At 40.0% G+C, this 21,488-nt stretch overlaps 2 protein-coding genes across 2 annotated transcripts in view; one reads left to right on the forward strand and one right to left on the reverse strand.

The window, feature by feature from the left end:
• The window catches only part of MED12L (mediator complex subunit 12 like), a gene marked incomplete at its 3' end in the record, with an annotated part of 335,349 nt that overhangs the window by 83,763 nt on the left and 230,098 nt on the right, over positions 1-21,488 (reverse strand). The window lies entirely within an intron of this gene.
• On the forward strand, positions 7,647-9,448 carry P2RY13 (purinergic receptor P2Y13). The gene is made up of 2 exons (XM_008057473.2): positions 7,647-7,715; positions 8,197-9,448. The coding sequence occupies exon 2, from the start codon at positions 8,214-8,216 to the stop codon at positions 9,210-9,212; it is 999 nt and encodes a 332-aa protein (XP_008055664.1). The 5' UTR covers positions 7,647-7,715; positions 8,197-8,213; the 3' UTR covers positions 9,213-9,448.

A 21,488-nucleotide genomic window follows, 5' to 3' on the forward strand; every position in this document is an offset into this window, starting at 1 on the left:
ATGGTAGTGCATGCCTGTAGTTCTGGCTACTTGGAAGGCTGAGGCGGAAGAATCGCCTGACCCAGCAGGTCGAGGCTGCGGTGGCTGGGAGTGTGCCACTGCACTCCAGTTTGGGCAACAGAGTGAGACTCCAACTCAAAATAACAAAACAAAACAAAACAAAAAAGATGCCTAATCTCTATGAATTGCTGAGACAAACAGTAGTACCCATTTCCACCACATAGACTAGCACAGTTCATGCCAACATATGCATAAATCTGCATGTTTTATAAAAATATCAGGATATTTAGGCTAGAAAAAAATTTAGATAACAATGAATATAATCTTATTTTTTGTATAATAAAAACAAAGGGCAGATGGGGGGGGCACAACATCAATACAGGTGCCTGATCTCAAACCAGGCAAAGTGGGGACTAAAGGAAAGCCCAAGTTTTACCTGTACAATGTCCACTTGTATACATAACCCTTTACATCTTTTAAATATTTTTTTAAAAATGAAGGGCAGATCCACCCCTCAACCAACCCAAGTCAGGGTAAAGAATGAATTGAAACTGACCACATCACAGTGTCATGAAGGTCAAATGTTGGGAAGACTGCAGAGTGAATAGAGATGACTGAATCTTTTTGGACTACGCTAATTCCATGAGATGGCAATTTCCACAAGAGAGGAAAAAACAGAAGTGCTAACAGTAATATGGTATTCCAAGTATTTGAAATTACTTATGTTTTATAGGTAAGTATATGTAGCATGAAAATTTTACATTAAACTCTAAATCACACTTTGCCACGATTTCTTTATTCAAAGACATAAGACATCATACAAGAGGGAACCCAAAACCCCCAGAATATATCACAAATTGTATTTATTCTTATATGTTTAAACTTTAGTCACCTTCAAAGTGCTCTTCATTTGATGCAATACACCTACTGAGATGCTTTCTCTACTGCTCAAAACAGTTGTTTTTTTTTTAACACTTTTGATGCCTTTGAGTGATTCTGTCATTTTTTGTTTCACCTCTTCCATATCGGCTAAACATTTCCTTTGAGAACTTTTTTCATCAGGGAAACAAAAAAAATCACTTGGGGAGAGACGGGGTGAATAGGAAGAGTAGGACATGGGGGCCACGCCGTTTTGGGTCAAAAACTGTTGAACACCCAGTGCAGTGTGGAGAGGTGTATTGTCATGGTGGAAGAACCACTTACCTGTTTGCCACAACCAGGGTGTTTCTTCTGCAAATCATTATGCAACCTTCTGAAAACTTCCAGATAAAAACTTTGATCGGCCATTTGATCCAGAGAAACAAATTCCAAGCATACTACAAGGAGCCCACCCTCTAGAAGAGAAGTCTATTGGGGGGGGTGTCTTCCCTTGTACTTATACTCTTACATCAAACTGAATCCATTCAAGACAGTCTAAGAGACCAGTATTTATGGAGCACTCGTTATACACAGAACATGTTTCTATCTGAAGCTTTAGGCATTTTAGTATACAGAATAATCCCACATTTCACAATTTTTTAAAAGTAGGGCCAAACTCCATAGACTCAGGTGCAGAAGTGAAAAACTTAGGAGATAAGACACCAAAATAGTCTTGATGACAGCCTCAATGGCTTACAATGTATGGATGCTGGTTACTGGCGGTTTCTCTCAGGGGTTTCTTAGAGAAAACATCTAAACCAGGTGTTGGCAAACCATAGCCCACAGGCCAAATTCAAGCCCACCCCAGGTTTTGTACAGTCTAGGATCTAAGATTTCTCTTTAAATGTTTTTTAAATTTTCTAGTCATTATGGATACGTAATAGTTGTACATACTTATGGGAGTGGAAGAATGGTCACTAGAGACAAGGAAGAGTTGCAGGGAACACAGGATAAAAGGGGATGGTTAACAGGTACAAAAATATAGTTAGAGAGAAGGAATGAGATCTCGTGTTGGGGTGCTCAATAGGGCGACTACAGTTAGTAATCATTCACTGTGCGTTTCAAAATAACTAAAGGAGTGGAATTGGTATATTCCTAACACAAAGAAATGATAAATGCTTGAGGTGATAACATCTCAATTACCCTGATTTGATGATACATTGTATGCTTGTATCAAAATATTACACATGTCCATTTTCAAATGTGTGTGAAGAAAAAGAATCAAAGAATAAAATTGCTTGTCACATAAAATTTATATAAAAGTCAAATTGGGGATTATAGGCACAGTGGCTCAGCCTGCAATCCCAGCACTTTGGGAGGCCGAGGCGAGAGAATTGCCTGAGCCCGGGGGTTTGAGACCAGCCTGGGCAACTTCATGAGACCTCGTCTCTACAATAAATCACAAAAACTGGTGGGGCGTGGTGGTGTGCGTCTGTAGTTCCTGCTACTTGGAAGGCTGAGGTGGAAGGATCACCTGGTTCCAGGAGATTGAGGCTGTGGTGGCTATGAGCATGCCACTACACTCCAGCCTGGATGACAAGAGTGAGGCTCCAACTCAAAAAATTTTTAAAAAGTCAAATTTTGGCATCCATAAGTAAGGTTTTATTGGAACAAAACTATTCCCATTCTGATTTTATCTTTGGCTGCTTTCCTGCTACAACAGCAGAGCTGAGTTGCTGTGACATAAACTGCATAGCCCATAAAACCTAACTATTTCTTTTAAAAAAGGAGATTGCCTCCCCCAGGACGAGTAGTTAAAACACAGGAAGAAAAATCCTCTGCGGTAAAAGAACCCTCTCTCAGGCTCAGCACAGTGGCTCACACCTATAATCCCAGCACTTTGCAAGGGGCCAAGGTGAGAGGATTGCTTGAGCACATGGGTTTGAGACCAGCCTGAGCCCAGTAGGTGGAGACTGCATGGCTATGAGTGTGCCACTGCACTCCAGCCTAGGCAACAGAGTGAGATTTTGACTCAGGAAAAAAAAAAAAAGAACGCTCTCTTCATACATCTCGGTATTTCAGTAGATTTGCACTCAAAACAGCTGATCACTGTGGGTTGGCAACACTCAAAACGGGATTACAATGCCACCAGTGAGAGAATCTTTTAGAATGAGGGAAGAGCATAAAAAGGCAATTTCTAGGATAAATACATGACCAAATAAATACATGACCAAAAAATAAAAAGTGAAACATTAATTCCTCCTTTAGGTATATGTAAGGGAAGAATTAATGGTCACTTTCTTTTTTTTGAGTTGGAGTCTCACTCTGTCACCCAGACTGGAGTGCAGTGGCCGCTCCCGGCCACCGCAGCCTCGACCTGCTGGGCTCCAGCGATCCTTCCGCCTCAGCCTTCCGAGTAGCCGGAATCACAGGCATGCGCTACCACGCCCAGCTGATTTTTTTATTTTATTGTAGAGATGAGGTCTTGCCAAGTTGCCCAGGCGGGTCTCGAACCCACGGGCTCAGGCAATCCACTAACCTTAGCCTCTCAAAGCGTGGGATTACATACAGGCTGAGCCACCATGCCCGGCCAGTCACTTTCTACCATATACTTTTCTATTTGAATTTTTTTTTTTCATCTTTATTTTAGATTCAAGGATACATATGCCTGTTCGTTACATGAATGTTGTGCAGTGGTGATTGGGTGGGGCTTGGGTCTCAGGTGGCCCATTCCCCGGAGAGGAGTTTTAAACATATGATTTCCTTTTTTAATTAAAAAAAAAATTGAAAATAAATATTCAATGTTTCAGATGACACTGAATTTATTTCCTGTTTCCAGTTACATGTAGATATCTTCTAATACTGACTTAATCAGTAAAAAAAAAAAGTTTATATTTACTGATAAACTGAATAAATCATTTCAGATTACTATTACCACTTTTGGTTACTATAGTATGGAATTTCTAAAACAATTTCACATTATCTGAGAAAGTCTCGTGCCATTCTTTGATGGGAAGTAAAAAGTCCTTCTATGAGTATAGAAAGAGGAGTTCCCACTCTGACTTTCATGCTATATGAAAGCAAACAGTTCCTCATCGTTTTAGAGATGATTGTGCAGTACTGGTTAGTCACATCAACAGGAAACCTTGGACTGTTAACTTTGATTGAACTGAAAAATCTCAAAGGAGACTACAAATGAAAAATAGCAGTTGATTCTCATGTGGAAGGCTAATTTCTGTGACCTTTATTTTGTGTCTTCTTTGGTTCCTTCCCAATCACACTGCTTTGAACCCATTTATGCTTTTAACCTCCAATCTCACTTTGTGGCAGAAAGGTTCACAAGACTATTATCTGTGTAGTTGACTGTTCCCTTCTCATGCATTAGCAATTCCTAGATCAAAAATTCCAGATATTGATAGAAAGTTCCACAGTCACTCTGCCTATGGCTTCTGGGAGGCAGGAGAGTTGGGAAGGTTCCAAATATGGGCTCTGGATCTAGACTATATGGGCTCACAGCAGGCTTGGGTTGCATGACTTTGGGAAAACTGCTTAACTTCTGCATTTCAGTTTTCTCAACTTTAAATTGGGACTGATCTCCGGGGGACTGTTGTAAGAATTCAATAAGATAATAGAATCACTTAAATCAGTATAACGAGAGTAACTTTATTGATCTTAACTACATTTCCTTAGAGCCTGATAGTTAAATGTTCAGTTTATTCCCATTTGGGAGGCTACTAATTTCTGGAACCTTTTAGTGTATCTTCTTTGACGCTTCCTTCCTTTGGTGAGATATCCTCACAGGTATGAGTAATATTCCAAGTTTCTTTCTATTTAACAAGAAATTTACAGGAAACCTATTCATGATAGGCATTATTCTAAGCACTTGCTGAATGTTCAACTCATTTTATTCTCTTAACAATCCTATGACACTATTATTTACTTTCATTATAAAAAGAAGTCACCCATTTCACAGCAGGCAGATATAACTTGCCCAGGGTTACAAGAAAAGTAAGAGTTGGAAACAGGAATTGAGCCCAAGCAGCCTGGGTCCTAACTACTCTGCAGAGCAGCTTCAAAGATGAGGCCTGTGGGGCAAATGACACCCCTAACAGACACTGGCTCTGTTGAGAACCAAGGGAAAAATCAGCTCATACGTAATAAGCGTGAACATGTAGAAATGAATATCCATCAGACATTTGACACCTATCACATTTAAGAGAATACATTTTCATAACTCTAAAAATGGGCACCGAAATCAGTTCCTCTTTAGAAAATTCCCCACACTTAAGCATTTTGAAATTTAACCAAAAAGTGATTTCCAGTTTTCACATTGTTTACAGAATTTCCCTTGTTTAAAGTGAAACTATTCCTAATCTTTTAGGTAATGGACTTGAGGCTATAGGGAAATTTATAATTAATCATGTAGGTTGAATTCCTCTACTTCAAAAATAAAGTTTTTTTCCACTGCTGAAACAACAAAAAGATACATGTTTAGTGGCTCAGCCTGTAATCCCAGCACTTTGGGAGGCTGAGGTAAGTGGATTGCTTGAGGCCGTGGGTTCAAGACCAGACAGGGCAACTTGGTAAGACCTCATCTCTACAATAAATAAAAAATTAGCCGGGCTCGGTGGTTCAGCCTGTAATCCCGTGCCTTTTGGGAGGCTGAGGTGAGTGAATTGCCTGAGCCCGCGGATTAGAGACCCGCATGGGCAGCGAGACCTCATCTCTACAATAAATCAAAAATCAGCCGGGCATGGTAGCGCATGCCTGTGATCCCAGCTACTCGAAAGGCTGAGGTGGAAGGATCGCCGGAGCCCAGCAGGCGAGGCTGTGGTGGCCAGCAGCGGCCACTGCAATCCAGTCTGGGCAACCGAGTGAGACTCCAACTCACAAACAAAAATTAGCCAGGCATGGTAGTGCATGCCTGTAGTTCTGGCTACTTGGAAGGACTACCAGAGCCCAGCAGGTCGACACTGGAGTGGCCATGAATGTGCCACTGCACTCCAGCCTGGATGACAGAATGAGACCCCCAACTCAAAAAAAAAAAAAAAAAAAGGTATATGTTTACATTATATTCTTTTACATTAATAAAATCTTGAATCTGTAGTCCTAAGAATCAGTTTGAGTCAAACAAAAATTTTCAAACTGCACCTCCATTTTGATAGTGCCAACCTCATTTATAAAGCACTGTATTGCTCCATATTTTATAATGTCCAGGGGAATATGATATTTTCATTCTCAGAATCCAAAGCCAAGTTAACCAAAACTGTGTGATCAACCCAACCCCACAGTCTAGTCTAACTCTATGGTAAAACTTGTGGCAGGAAATACGAAATGAAACTCACCCTGGAGAACCCTCATATCCCCCATAAGATCTCCTGATTTCCTCTTTTTCTTTTACCTATTCAGCAAAGAAGCATTTCTATCATGGACAATAACTTTATAAGAGAGTAACTATTAGACTTTTTCGAACTTAGAAGAGATTTAAAGGAAAAAAATTTATAGACATTGGTCCAAGGTTGACTGAGGAAACCCCTGCAGTCTTCTTCTGCAATTCAAATACAACCCCAGAGGCAGAAACGATTTTCAAAACGGGCTTTCTTATAAATGAAGTGGTATAATATCTCTACTCTAATCCACAATTTACTCCCATAGCAGTGAATGGCTAACATTTTTTACTGCTTACTATTCTAGGCAATTAATTCATTCTTGACAATACTATTTGGCAGATAGTACATTCAAACCCATTATACAGATGAGGAAACTGAGACACAGAGCTGTTAAGTCATTGGTTTTTAAACAAATCTCAAATAATTGGTGGAACTAGTATTCTTTTTTTTTTTTTTTTTTTTTTTTCCTTGAGTTGGAGTCTCACTCTGTCATCCAGGCTAGAGTGCAATGGCACACTCACAGTCACTGCAGCCTTGAGCTGCTAGGCTCAAGTGATTCTTCCACCTCAGCCTTCCGAGTAGTGGAATAGGATTCTATCCCCCAAAATCTGAGTCTAATAGCCCTCACCTTTTAGAAAATATATCATAATAACTCAGAGATCCCTAAACCAAAAGAGTAAGACAAATGTCTACAGAAATAAACATGCCATCCTCCTGAACACAAATTATTGGAAAGTCCAGTCTACAAGGATGTAGAAGATAATTCTATCAAGTCTTTTTCTCCTCCTGGGATTATTTTCTTCATCTTTCTACCACTGATTATTATATATAAGAGTAACTCAAAAAGTTCACTGAACATGTGAGTGAAAAGATAAGCTTCAGCAAAGTTAAGAAGAGAGAGTTTAAAGGTAACTGCAGGCCGGGCAGGGTGGCTCACGCCTATAAACCCAGCACTTTGGGAGGCCAAGGTGAGAAGTTACCTGAGTCTGCGGGTTCAAGACCAGCTTGAACAACCTGGTGAGACCTCATCTCTACAATAAATTAAAAAATTAACTGGGCATGGTGGCACGTGCCTGTAGTTCCAGCTACTTGGAAGACTAAGGTAGAAGAATCACCTGAGCCCAGCAGGTCAAGGCTGCAGTGGCCATAAGCATACCACTGCATTCCAGCCTGGGCAACAGAGTGAGAGACTCGAAAAATAAAATAAAATAAAGGTAACTGCAAATTAAGTTCATTTATTCAAGTCATAGTAGATTAACACTACATAAGTTTGACTTAGAAGAGTGCATTAGCAAATCCTCCAAAGGTCTGAATATGAAGGTCTAATGGGTTACATTACACAAGTGAAAATGAGGAAGGAAACCCAGTATAAGAAAGCAGAACATTTGCTTCACATGCTCTTTCGTGGGCTAAACTAATGACTGTCACAATCAGAAGACACAGAACAGAGTATCCTCCCAACCAAAGGTGAATTTCCATTTTTATTATGAAGTGTGCTTGCTTATTTAAAAAAATGGAATATGCTTAAGGAAAAAAAATGCTTTCACCTTCATGTTCTACAAAGCATAGATGATAAGCATAAGGAATTACATAATTTATAGCAATCTGATATGTTAATAATGATTAATAATGCATTATCTCCTAAATGGAGTTTTGTTTTACTGCTGTACTAAAAGTAGCACTTGTGAATGAAGGAGAATCTGTTATTTGGATTTCACAAGGATGTGAAAGTTAATGGTACTGTTAAAATTACAAAAAATGTTATTACATGCTTTAAAAATGCGAGCCAGAAGCAACATTTGCCTTCTGAATAGATGCATTGAATGTGTTGAATAAATGCAGGTTGTTGATACACGACAAACCTAAAGTCTGTTTCTAAAAAATAGCACTTGCAAATTATGAAGGGCTTTTTGTTTTCCTGTGTGTGTGTGTGCATGTTTATTTGTAGTTGCTTCACTGGAAACAATGAACATCACCGCGATGCGAGGCTTCAACGGGTCTGAGCGGTGCCCCAGAGACACCCGGGTGGTACAGCTGGTGTTCCCAGCTCTCTATGCTGTGGTATTCTTCTCTGGCATCTTGCTGAACATGCTGGCCCTGTGGGTGTTTGTTCACATCCCCAGCTCATCCACCTTCATCATCTACCTCAAAAACACTTTGGTGGCTGACTTGATCATGGCACTCACGCTTCCTTTCAAAATCCTCTCCGACTCATACCTTGGACCCTGGCAGCTCAGAGCTTTCGTGTGCCGCTTCTCTTCAGTGATCTTTTATGAGACCATGTATGTGGACATCGTGCTGTTGGGCCTCATAGCCTTTGACAGACTACTCAAGATCATCAGACCTTTTGGAAATTTTTTCATTAAAAAACCTGTGTTTGCAAGAATTATCTCGACCCTCACCTGGTTCCTTTTGTTCTTCCTCTCCCTACCGAACATGATCTTGAGTAACAAGGAAGCAACACCATCATCTGTGAAAAAATGTGCCTCCTTAAAGGGTCCTCTGGGGCTGAAATGGCATCAAATGGTAAATAACATATCTCAGTTTATTTTCTGGACTGCTTTTGTTCTAATGCTGGTGTTTTATGTGGTGATAGCCAAAAAAGTATATAATTCTCATAAAAAGTCCAAAGGTAAGGACAGCAAAAACAGAAAGCTGGAAGGCAAAGTATTTGTTGTCTTGGCTGTCTTCTTTGTATGTTTTGCTCCATTTCATTTTGCCAGGGTCCCATATACTCACAGTCAAACCAACAATAAGACTGACTGCACGCTGCAAAATCAACTGTTTATTGCCAAAGAAACAACTCTCTTTTTGGCAGCAACTAACATTTGTATGGATCCCTTAATATACATATTCTTATGTAAAAAATTCACTGCAAGGCTACCATGTATGAGAGGGAGAAAGACCACCACATCAAGCCAAGAAAATCACAGCAGTCAGACAGATAATATAACCCTAGGCTGACAATTCTACATATGGTTAACTGCTATTTATTGATGAGATTTCAAAAGATAATGTGGAAATAAAATTTAACCAATAAAAAAAGGAATGGAATAAATGCTTTCTTATATTTTATTTTTATTTTCCTGGTATACAGAACAAAAATTATGTAAGTTTCAATTCCACACTGATCTATTCATAAGCAGAATGGACTATTATTAAGAGAACAGAAAAGGCAGCAAATGGCCACTAGAGGTCATCTTTTCAAGAGCAGTCACAACATTTTGGAAAAGATTAAGAAGGAATGTATATCCCTAAAACCTCCCCTCTGCTTTCTCACATTCTTTCACATACATAATTCAAACAATGCTACTGCTTTGTGCCCCATAAATGTGGATACTTGCTGATCTGAAAACAAACAAACAAAAACTCAACTTCCAAAGTCCACTGTGGAAAGTTAAAGCTGGGGGTTGAAAGGCTTCGATATGAAGAGTCTGAGGATCCCAAGTGGGTCACAGGGACCTCTGAAATCCCCGAGGAAAGATTTTCTCCTTCCCAGTACAAAGAGCCCCTTTCGTATTACACCAATACACCATCCAAGGAACAAAGTAAAGACACACTGCTTACAACCTAACTGTGTACAATTCAAGGGCAAAAAGGCTGCGCTGCTATTCTTTGGAATTCTTCTATCAGCAAATACCCTAATGATGGTTGAATATGTCACCTACTCAGCAAAGCCTTCCTGGATCATACCCCCTAATCTCCTGCGCCCCACCTACCAAGTTGAAAATAATTAGTTCTACTATTTGGGTGTATCAGGGCCCTCAATGTGGATTTTCCTTTACTAGTTAGCTGTATTCCTGACTGCATGCCCCAAAGATGGTTAGGATTCTTGAAAGACAGACATGTACTGTTTTCTTGGTATCTTCCACAACCCTCCACACAGACCGTGGTCTACAGATGTTTTGAATAGAACTGCTATAGTGGGAGATTTCTCAAAAGGATGGTGACCTATTTGCATTGACCTCCATATTATTTCTTGGATATTTTTGTAGTTCAAAAAGTAAATGTGGTTTTCTAGAATTGTGGGTGATAATTTACATTTTCTAGAGGAAATACATAAAGGAGTAGCCATGCTCTGTGCATGGGCCCTGAGCTCCAAAATGAGCATCATGAAGGAAAGTCCAGGTTCCTTCCTCGGCCTAAAAGGCCCTGAAGGCTCCAGAACTTGCCTACTTTCCTGGCCTCACCTCCTACCTGTTCCTCCATCCCTTGAGCCCTATACTCTCACATAAATTTCTAACTGTCAGAAAATCCACACTTCCTTTTGCCATTGCACATGTACATTTTCCCCTGACACACATAGAAAACTCTTATCCATCTGTGAAACCCAAAGTTGTCATCACTTACTTTATGAAATCTTACCCGGCCAACATCCTAACGCCACCTCGAATCCAATCACTCCCTCAACTGTATGTTGCACACTTCAAATATTAAACCTACCAAGTTGTGTTGTAATTACTTGCTCACCTTTGTATCTACTCTTTTAAAAACCTATGTCTATTTTTCAAGGCAGAAACTGTCTCATTGTGCAATCAATAAACATTTGATAAGATAAACCAAACAGGCTTTATTTTTATGTGCTAGTGAAGCAAAAGGGAAGTCAATTCTCACTGAGGCTTTCATTATCATGAGAGGATACCAATTTCTTGAAATGAAAGCTCCAGTCTGTCCAATTGCTGTCCTAGAACATGTTTGTGAGGCTGACAAGGCTCCTGGTCTCACTAGAGAATGACCACGAACAAAGCAGGATCACTAACAGCACATGTGTAGCTCAGGGGCTACTGTCCATCCATATTTCAGTGTTAAAGCTACTGACAAAATGCTTTAGCTATGAACCGTGGATATTTGCAATGTAAAATGTGTAACTGTAGCATTTAACCACCACCAAAACTCCCCTTTAGAAAGTATTCTTGATGTCTGATTTTCGCTCAATGGAATTAAATCATCATTACTATGATGGATGTCACTAAATCCATGTTACCTCTGCTGAGTAGATTACACAGTCACAAGCAGACTATAACACTTTATCAAAAGTAACTTCATCTAAGCCCACCTCAGTACATGGCAAGCTATAGTGGTGTAATCTATGTATTTTGCCTCTAATGACATTGGATGTGTAACCTATGCATTTTTCCTCAAATGTCATTTTCAATCTTTCCTAAATGTGGGTACAGTCAACATATATCATTTTTTCAAAAGATCTTTCAAGATAAAATTCCAATAGTACATCTGTCCCCCATAAATACAAATACTTCATTTCATTTTCTTGGAGAACGGGCATATTAGAGATATTCTAAACACCATAATCACAAAATGAAAAACTTTCCAAACCAGCAATCACAAATACTAAATTCTAAAATAAAGAACAAGATGCTATAATATAGTCATAAATGATACATAGAAAAGAACAAAAAGCAGGGAAAAAAACAGTCACTTTGATATAATATGTGAACTCAGAACACAAAGGCTCCTGTCAGAAGCTAAAATGTAATTATTTTTGCTGGATAAACTGGACAAGGTCTTCCCAATAACCTCCAGGCAAAGAAGGGGACTTAAGAAGGTTTCATTCCCACACATTCCCATAGCAGAACTCTTGAGAAACTAGGGGAAATGACTATCAAGAAGAGAGGAGGAAGAGGCAGAGAAGCAGCGGGAATTCTCAACTGATGGGAGTTTGAAGGGAGATAATCACTACATCATAACCTATACAAGAATCATTCAATCTTATTAATCCCATTAGTTATATATTCCTTGTTCCTTTCAAAATTGTTCCTTTCATAACTTTCTAAAGTCTTTTTCCAAAAATGTTTGGCTATTACCCCAGGTGAACTGTATTCCTCAAATAAGTTAATAGATCAAAGTTCACATGGATCTTAACAGAACATCGAGAGCAGGAAAGCACAAACCAAGTATTATCTGATATTGAAGAAAATGCATGTTTAGAAGATGGCAGTGGCCTTACTAAGGAAAGTGCAGAACTTACAAATCAGTTGAAGTGCCTAGAAACATAATGTTTTAAATTTTACATGGAAACCAAATATAGGTAATATGGACACAGAACACATGCGCTATGTTTGCAAACTTTAGTGGGAGCCAGAAACAGTCAGAAGGAGTCTTAAGCGACAGATTGCTACACCCAGGCCCAGAGTTTCTGATTCCATGCAGAATCACTGTACTAAATAAGTGTCCCTTAGGGTTCATGCCTCCATCAAGACTGCTTCATACACAGCACAGTTCCCTTCGAGATAAATGCCCAAAAGCTGGATCAGGCAACAGGAGTCAACCAGAATGGTTAACAGGAAAGCAGGACAGGACCTGGCGTGGTGGCTCATGTCTGTAATCCCAGCATTTTGGGAGGCTGAGACAGGATGATGGCTTAAGGCCAGGAGTTTAAGAAGGCCGGACAGTAAAGGTGACAGAGAGTGGCGAGGCCTATAACTATCTGGAAAGTGCATGTCCACCTAAGGTGCATGTATCACTCAAGCCCAATGGTTGACACAGGAAGGGATTCAAGCCCAGGGTTTCTGGCTAGTAACAACAGCAGCAGTAAAACGGGCCGTAGCCAAGCATGATGGCTCAAGCCCGTAATCCTAGCACTTTGGGAGGCCTGGTCAGTAGGATCCCATGAGCTCAAGAGTTCGAGATCAGTCGGGACAACATAGTAAGACCCCATCACTATTTTTTTTTAAAGTTCTTAAAAAAACTAGCAGCAGGAGCAACAAAAGTAGCACACACTACTAACTCTTCACTATACGCCAGGCAGGTGTACAAAGAGTTTTAAATGCATTATCTCCTTTAATAATCCCAGGAAGCCTGTGAAGTACTATTATTATTTCATTTTAGAGATCAAGGAGGTAGGAAACAGAAAGGTTAAGAAACACAGCTTGCAATTAGCAGGAGCTGTGCTCTAATTCAGACTGGCTCCTAAGCCCATATTCTAAACCACTGGATTTATCTCAGATCTTTTAAGGTTCTCAAGAGAAATCATAACTCCGGTCTTCTGTTATTTTAAAAACTTCCGTAGCCACCCCCACACTCCCAGACCTCACAGAAAAAACATACTCTTGTGTTGGCAGTAACCAGCCCAGGTGCTGCAAGCTAAGAAGCCCTGACCTGGAAATCAGCAAGAACCTCCCAGGGGGCTTACACTCAGTTGCTCAATGCCTGTTATGTGCCAGGCACATTATAAGGATTATCATCCCTCTCATTCTTCTTTTTTTTTTTGATGGGAGTCTCTCTATCGCCCAGGCTGGAGTGCAGTGGCATGCTCACGGCCACCACAACCTCGACCTGCTGGGCTCAGGTGATCCTTCCGCCTCAGCCTTCCAATTAGCTGGAACTACAAGCATGCGCCATCACGCCCAGATAATTTTTTGATTTATTGTAGAGACGAGGTCTCATCAAGTTGCCCAGGCTGGTCTTGAACCCTGGGCTCAGGCAATCCTCTCACCTCCACCTCCCAAAGTGGGATTATAGGCTTGAGCCACCGTGTCCGGCATATCTTTCTCATTCTTTCTACAACCATATGAGACACATGATATTAGGTCCCCTGCTAAAAACAAAGAGTAAGAAAACTGAAGCACAAAGCAAACGTATACCTTCCCAAGGTACATTTCACCCCACATCAAAAGGGGCAGAGATGGGACCGAAGCCCAGTCAGCGGCCTCAACATCAGCAATTCGGTTATTCTGAGCTCCGCCTCTCTGCCACGTCAGTCAGGCTGGTACCAAGCCCCACCAGGGGAAACGGTAAGGAGGTGGCTGCAGGGAAGAGAGTTCTCAATAATGCCAATGAGCTTCAACAAGCCCAGGGGTATGAATGGTTCTGTCATGACACCCTTTGAGTAATTAAGGGATCTCATTTCTCCAGCACTTGAGAACTCAAGGGGAGTAAAATACCCAAGAGTGGATTCCTTGGTTCATTGTCAGTCACTCCTTCGTCATCTCCTTGGGTACAGGCCTTTTGCATCTCTGGAAGGTACACACTGGCAAGGAAGACAGACTATAATGAATCCAGATGTGCTAAGTGATATGAGAGAGGCAGTGAACACACTGCCGAGGCTGAGAGGAATAGGTAGCAAACTCCACGTGGAAGAAACGAAGAAGGGCTCACAGGAGATGGAAGTCTATGCTGGGACTTGAAGGAGAAACAGAGCAGTCAAAAGGGAACACTGCAGCAGAAGGAGGAGCCATCTCAAGGAAGGTTCTGGTATGGGTGGCAGTGTGCTGTGGCTGGAGTATAAGGGGACATGAGGGACCCGGGCCTGCAGCACACAGTGTAGAAAATGTACTTGACAGGGATGCAGGAGTCTACAGCCAAGCTCTGCACTGGGGCATTTAGATTTCTCTCATGAACCACTGAAAGTTTCTTTTCTTAATTTTTGTTTTTATTTTTTAGAGATGGGATCGTGCTACATTGCCCAGGCCAGTCTCAAACTCCTGGCCTCAAGGGATGTTCCTGCCTCAGCCTCCCAAAGTGCTGGGATTATAGCTGTGCCCAGTTGACATGAAGGTTTCTGAGGTGAAGAGCCACATGCTATAGGCTGTGCTTTAGGAAAATCGACTGACCAAAAATAGGCTGATTCTGGATTGAAGAAACAGTCACTGGACAAAGAAATCATTTAAAGAGGTCTTCCATCTATGCAAGCAAGAGCCATGGGGGGGGGGAAACCTGACATGAACCTTACAGACATTTTCAGACAGAGAGATTTTAAGAATAGAATCCAAGATCATTGAAAGAGGTGGGTGGTATATAAAATGTATGAGTATGTGAAATGTATTCTCAATGGAATCCATAAAGCCTTCAGCCCCTCTCCTAGTTGAAAGTCAGCTGCTCTGAACATCACTAACTGGAGTGAACTGCTGGATCATGACGGAAGGCACAGAAGCAGATTTGGGGTATGCTGAGGCTGAGGTGTCAGGGAAAGAGCTAGGGTCAAAGAGTCTAGCCAGCAGGATCAAAATATGGGTCAGGGCTCTGAAGACAGTGCTAGACTAAAGGCCAAGCAAATAATCTTCTCTGAGACAGGAAAGGAAAAGGAATGAGATGAGAAGCCTTGAGGCCATATTACATAAATCTCACAGGCAGAGCTAGACAAGGTTAGATTAGGGGCCCAGGAAGGCAAGGAGGAAAGTGGGAAGGAGCCTGGAACTGGGGGTGGGAGAAGGAGGAGGGGAAGGTATGCGTGAATTAAAAGAAGAAACAGGAGGTCCAGTATACTGAACACCAGGGAACAAGGGAAAGCCAAGGAGGAAGTGAGAGTCCACTCTGAAGAGGTCAAATGTGATAAATCTATAACCATAAGGTCATTGGCAACATTAAGAAGAAGGCAGGGTGAAGTCCTCGTTTGTGAATGGGAGTGAGGAAGTAAAAGCAAGACATCTTCCCATCAAGGACAAGTCAGTTTAAAAGAGTTCCATGGAGAAACAAATGGCAGCTGTTATGTGAGAAAGGCTTTCCCCAAGGATTTCTAAGAACAGACACAGCAGTTCCTTCCTATGCCACGAAGTGCAGAGTGAATCTGCTCCCTGTGAAACTGCAGAATCTCGCAAATCAAATGGCTGGGTGGAACCACGTGGCAAGAGAACCCAGCCTGGGTCAAAAAATGGGTGTGCCAACATTTCAGGCATCCACCCTACCTGGACTTCAGCTTCCCTGCCCCTCACCCAGTCTACTAGGAAGTATTTATAGGACAAAAGGGGGTGGGGAGAAAGGAAGCGGGAAAGAAGAGGGGAGATGGAGAGAAAATGTTGGGATGGAAGTTGAGAAGATGGGGAGAAGTGATCAAAGAGAAAAAAAAAAAAAAAAAAGGCGAGAACCTGAAAGAGAAAGGAAACTGAATTTAAGACTTATTGTAAGTGGGTAAACCAGTTTTTAAAAAAAATTCCATACCTCACTCAGCATGTGAACTTCTGCCACTCCTGTAATAAAAGTCTAACCAACAAATATAACATCCTGAGGCATGGTAATGGAATGTCTACCTTTATTTTTGAACTTCAGTTTAAAGTTAGATGTCTGTACATGACCTTACTTAGTGGTACCCATCTCAAGCAACTGTATCTAATGTACTCATATATCTGAATGCTTTCGTAGCTTTTTTTTTTTTTTTTTTTTTTTAGTATTAGCTTTATGTATTGAATTTGTATCAAATATAAATATCACATCACCGGTTTTCATCCATATTTTTATTCTATTTAGCCATGCAACTGAGTTTCCTAAAACCAAAAATGCCCAAACTATAGTGAACAAGCATTCACCTGAACACAGTGATCCTACTGAGACCACCTTCCTTCCCTCCTCATACATCCTGGCCTCAGCTTTTAAACTTTCCCACAATTTCAGATAGTCTGGAATAAAGGAGTACTAATTTCCTCCTTTACAGGGGAGAAGCCAGGCTCGGTGGCTCAGCCTGTAATCCCACGCCTTTGGGAGGCTGAGGTGAGTGAACTGCGTGAGTCCACGGGCTCAAGACCCACCTGGGTAACTTGGCGAGACCTCATCTCTACAATAAATCAAAAATTAGCCAGGCATGGTAGTGCGCGCCTATAGGTCCGGCTACTTAGAAGGCTGAGCAGAAGAATCGCCAGGGCCCAGTAGGTCGAGGCTGCGGTGGCCGGGAGCGGCCACTGCACTCTAGTCTGGGCAACAGTGAGACTCCAACTCAAAAAAAAAAAAATACAGGGGAGAAAACCATCAAAAATAATTATAAAAGTATTTCAAGCAATCATCAGCTTGTCATTAACGAGAAACAGGAGCTATCTAAAAGCAACTAAAATACCATGGACATAACTTCTGAGTTGAGGATTATTTTCAGCTTTTAATCATTCCAACTCTACCATGCACTTAGGCACTCCCATTCTTTCACTTACTCTCCCTTCGTCTTCTGACAAGAAAAAAAGCAGTACTGTTCCCTTAAATACCAACCAAGTTTCCAAACACTGTTGAAATTACTCATATATATTATCCCATTTAAGTTTTACAGGCTTACAGGGTAGGCATTCCCATGCTTGTTTTTCAGAGACATTGAGACTCAAAGATGTTAATGACTTCCAAAGTAAAAAAAAAAAAAAAAAAAAAAGCCAGAAAGTGGAGAAACTGGGATCCAAATTGGAGCCTACCTGACATCAGTCACTAGTCTTATAAAAGCCCAACAAGTGCATCTCACAAGCAAGAATTCAAGGGGAGAAGATGGATTAAGTCACCCAGCATAGGAAAACGAGTATCAATAAGAGAACACAAATCAGATATAAGCATGTCTCCAGACTTAATCTGCATGCCATCCCTCCTCCCTTTTAATTGGCCTTTAAAAATGAGGTTCCCATACCAGAAAAATGTGTTTCATGTACAGAAGACCTAATAGATACAAATCATCTCAAATGACAGATAAACACAGTAATCCAAGCATAGGAACTCAAAGATATCGATCTTGTCAAATGACTATTAAAGGGTTTGCAATAATTACACTCAGCACAAATTCTCAGCTTCTGGATGTGAACCACAATTAGAATGACTTTTGCATATAGAGATAAAACAGGATTTGGTGAAGATTTTACTACAATCCTTATTGTATGTTCTAACCACACGGAAAATACATGGGCATTTAAGACCATCTTGAGCTATTTCAATTATGTTCCAGCTTATCTTTGTTTTGTACTAATGAGTTAGCATACTACAAAGGATGATGACATCCTTTATAGGTGCATTTTCCTTGAAGAAACGGATACACCTGAGATTAGTGACAGATAAACATGAGAGTGCAACACAAATGCTACACCTACCAACACTGGGGAAGGGAACACAGTTCCCTGCTTCACACCAATGCAGAGAAATCAAAAAAGAACAGAGGAAAAAAGGAAGAAGTCATATGCCATGGAGAAGTCACTAGAAGACCAAGGGACACCTTGGTAATACACCCGCCCTGTCTCACACTGAAAAAGTGAGAAGTCAGAATAAAGAGTTCACTTCATGATTGAGAAAGACTTGTCAATAATCTAACCTAATTTTAATTCCTTGGAAAATGGGAGAAATACTCTCTCCTTGAGCAACCCTGTCTCTTTAAAAATCTATGGGAATTATGGGAATTTTCACCCAAACTGTGACTGAACTGAAATCGTCATTTTACAGACCCTGAAGTCAAGGGAAGTTGAATGAGTCATCCAATATCCCAAAGAAAAAATGAGTTTGGTTGTGCTGACTTTGTAATCAGTGATCTATGAACCAGGCCTAGGTCCAAAAACAAGACTACAATTTCAACCACATACCCCCCAAAATGTATGTCTTTGGTGGAGGGAGTAGCATATGTGTAAAATGCTAACATTTTTGTAAGCCTAGATAAAAATCTAGTTGAACTATTCTTTCAACTTGTCTGTAGGCTTGACATCTCTAAAACTAATCTTATAAGAAAACAAACAAACAAAAAAACCCCTACTTTAAAAAAAAACAAAAAAATCTTTTCAGTGTTGTGCTGGGAGTCTCTCTCTCTCTCTCTCTCTCTCTCTCTCTCTCTCTCTCTCTCTCTCTCTATCTCTCTCTCTCCAGGATGCTGCCCTGTCTTCAAAATAAATTTGGGGTTTATAATAACTTTTTTAAAAGTATTAAAAGAGCTGCCCGGCACTTAACAGGGATGTTCTGATGAAGCAGTAGAGAATTATTGCTTAAAGTCTCCTGGGCTTTTATGAAATCTGAGACTTGCTGTAAAAATCAGCAGAAAAAAAATTTACGTAGGTTTTACCTTTCAATAATGTGAGCAATCATAAAGTTATAGGCTGGTTGGTAGCTGCTCTTTTCATCAAAGTGTTACACTTTTTTCATGACTAAACATGTATTACTTCCCTTTTTGGATGTTAGGTAAGGCCAGCTTTAACAGGTCCTAACTTGAGACTGGCATAACACACATAAGACTAATGCAGAAAGGCGGCCTTGCACTTTTTCAAAACTGCCAGTGAATGAAGCACTGAAATACACCAAGTCAACTGTTAGGCTAGTGTCCTTGGACATGTTGTTCACTGAGATTCTTAAGGAAGGGAAAAGCCCATTCTATCGCAAACCCATCTCAGGGGGAGACACAGGGGCCACCTACTATACTGTAGGGATACCAGATCTCTCCTATTAAAAACCAATACACGCTCATGCACACGCACAGTTAGAGGTGCTTCATTAACAGGAAAAACTCACAAGTCTTTCTTCATACTTAGAAAACCTATAACCCTCTTACACTATTTTTTTTAAAGGGCACTCAAAATCAGGCAGTGAAATACTAGAAATCTCAAAACATTTTTGTTTCCAATTAAAAATAGAAAAATATATCAGAAACATCAGCAGCACTCTACAAAGGAAAGGTATTTTTTAAAAGTAAAAATCACTATTAATTAGTTAACCATAGTAAACAATGTCAACCCAGGTAATAAACATATCAAAATAAGACAAAAAACAGGACTGCCTTTACTCTTATAACAGAAGCCTGTCAAATATTTGTCCAAATAAGCTCCCTGCTATGATTTTATATAAGTCACTGGAAATTTGGGATGATAATCCTCAGACCTTGCAGGGAGGTTGTTAACTCAACATACTTTTAAGGGGGCTACAAGTGATGTTCTCCCTTTGAACTGCTGCTTTTAAGACATGGCAATTAGTTGTTCTGGCCATTAAGATGTGAAATTATGAGCAGTGCATCATTTACTATTTACAGATCACAACGAAAAATGGCAGTAAGTTCAATCCAAGAAGGACAATGCTCTCAAACTAAGATCTGCATAGCATAACCCTCCTGATCAAAATGCAAGAAGCTGGTTTCAAATGCTAAAAGCAAATCCCATGGGGAAGTACAAAATGGTACAGGGAGAGCAAAACCTAAATGAAGGATTGTTTGTAAATCTGACAAATTCTTACAAAGTTGAGCCATTATTAAATTGGCTAATTTTTATGTAAAGACTTTCCCTAGAACTAGCTACTCATCCATAACATAATTCACCTACTCCAAACAGAATGAAAAACATAAAAATTGTAGTTGCTTTTTTTGTTTGGTTAGAAAAGGCAATATGGGGCAGCAGGGGAAGAGACACACAACATCAATAAGGATGTCAAACCAGGCAAAGTGGGGACCAAAGGGAGGCCCAAACTTTACCTGTATGAGGCCTATTTATATATCTAATCCTAAATTGTACCCCACATCTTTAAAATAAAATATTAAAAAAAGAAAACAGTAATATAATTTTGATACCCAACAAATAGTATTTAAGTTAAACACACATTTGTTTTTCTGCAGAAACACAGAAGGAAACCCCACAAGGATATATACATAATTTCCATGCGGTGTCATGAATTACATGTTTTACATGTATTATAGATTTACTAACTTCAAAAAAGATTTTATCTTTGATCATTACATTCATTTATCTTCATCCATGATACTAATAGGTTTTGATTCCATTTGATGAAAATTTTTAAAGTTACTTGTTTAAATCTTGCATCTAAAAAAATCAGAATCTTTTGGAAATGTTTGTCAGAAAGTTCTAAAATTGATTACAAATAAAAAGTGATCTCATTACATAAATGTGTCATTGTGGGATGATTTTTTAAAAGTATAAAACAAATTGTGTTATGTTGAAAAACAGCATTCAAGGGATTTGGCAGACCCAGCTAACTTTACCTAGCCCCTATATAACTTTATATTTAAATATTTTGAATATTTATATTTACATATGTGTAAAATTACAGGACTATAGATTTCATCAAGTTAATGAATAATAGTAGAGGTTTCGAAGATATCAGCTGCTACCATGAACACATTTTTAGTCTTCAATACGTAGCATATACAATAATCAAAACAGCCTAGTAATGGTACAAGAACAGGCATATAGACCAATGGAGCAAAATAGAGATTCTGGAAGCAAAACCTCAATTTCTCAACCAACTCATCTTCGACAAAGCCTGCACCATCAACCACTGGGGAGAGGAGAACCTATTCAGTAAATGGTGCTGGGAAAACTGGCTGACCACATACAGAAGATTAAAACAAGACCCCAAACTATCACCATACATAAAAAACAATTCGAAATGAATCAAAAATCTTAATGTAAAACCTCAAACTATAAGAACCTTAGAAATTGACACTAGAAATTGAAACTGGCAATCAATTGCTGATCAAAACCACAAGTGTCCATGCCATAAGAGATAAGACAGACAAACGGGACCTTATCAAGCTGAAAAGCTTCTGCAAAGCCAAAGAAACCATCAAGA

The sequence above is a fragment of the Carlito syrichta genome, unplaced genomic scaffold, assembly GCF_000164805.1.
Source record: "Carlito syrichta isolate Samal-C Ts95f unplaced genomic scaffold, Tarsius_syrichta-2.0.1 Scaffold87115, whole genome shotgun sequence".
NCBI lineage: Eukaryota > Metazoa > Chordata > Mammalia > Primates > Tarsiidae > Carlito > Carlito syrichta.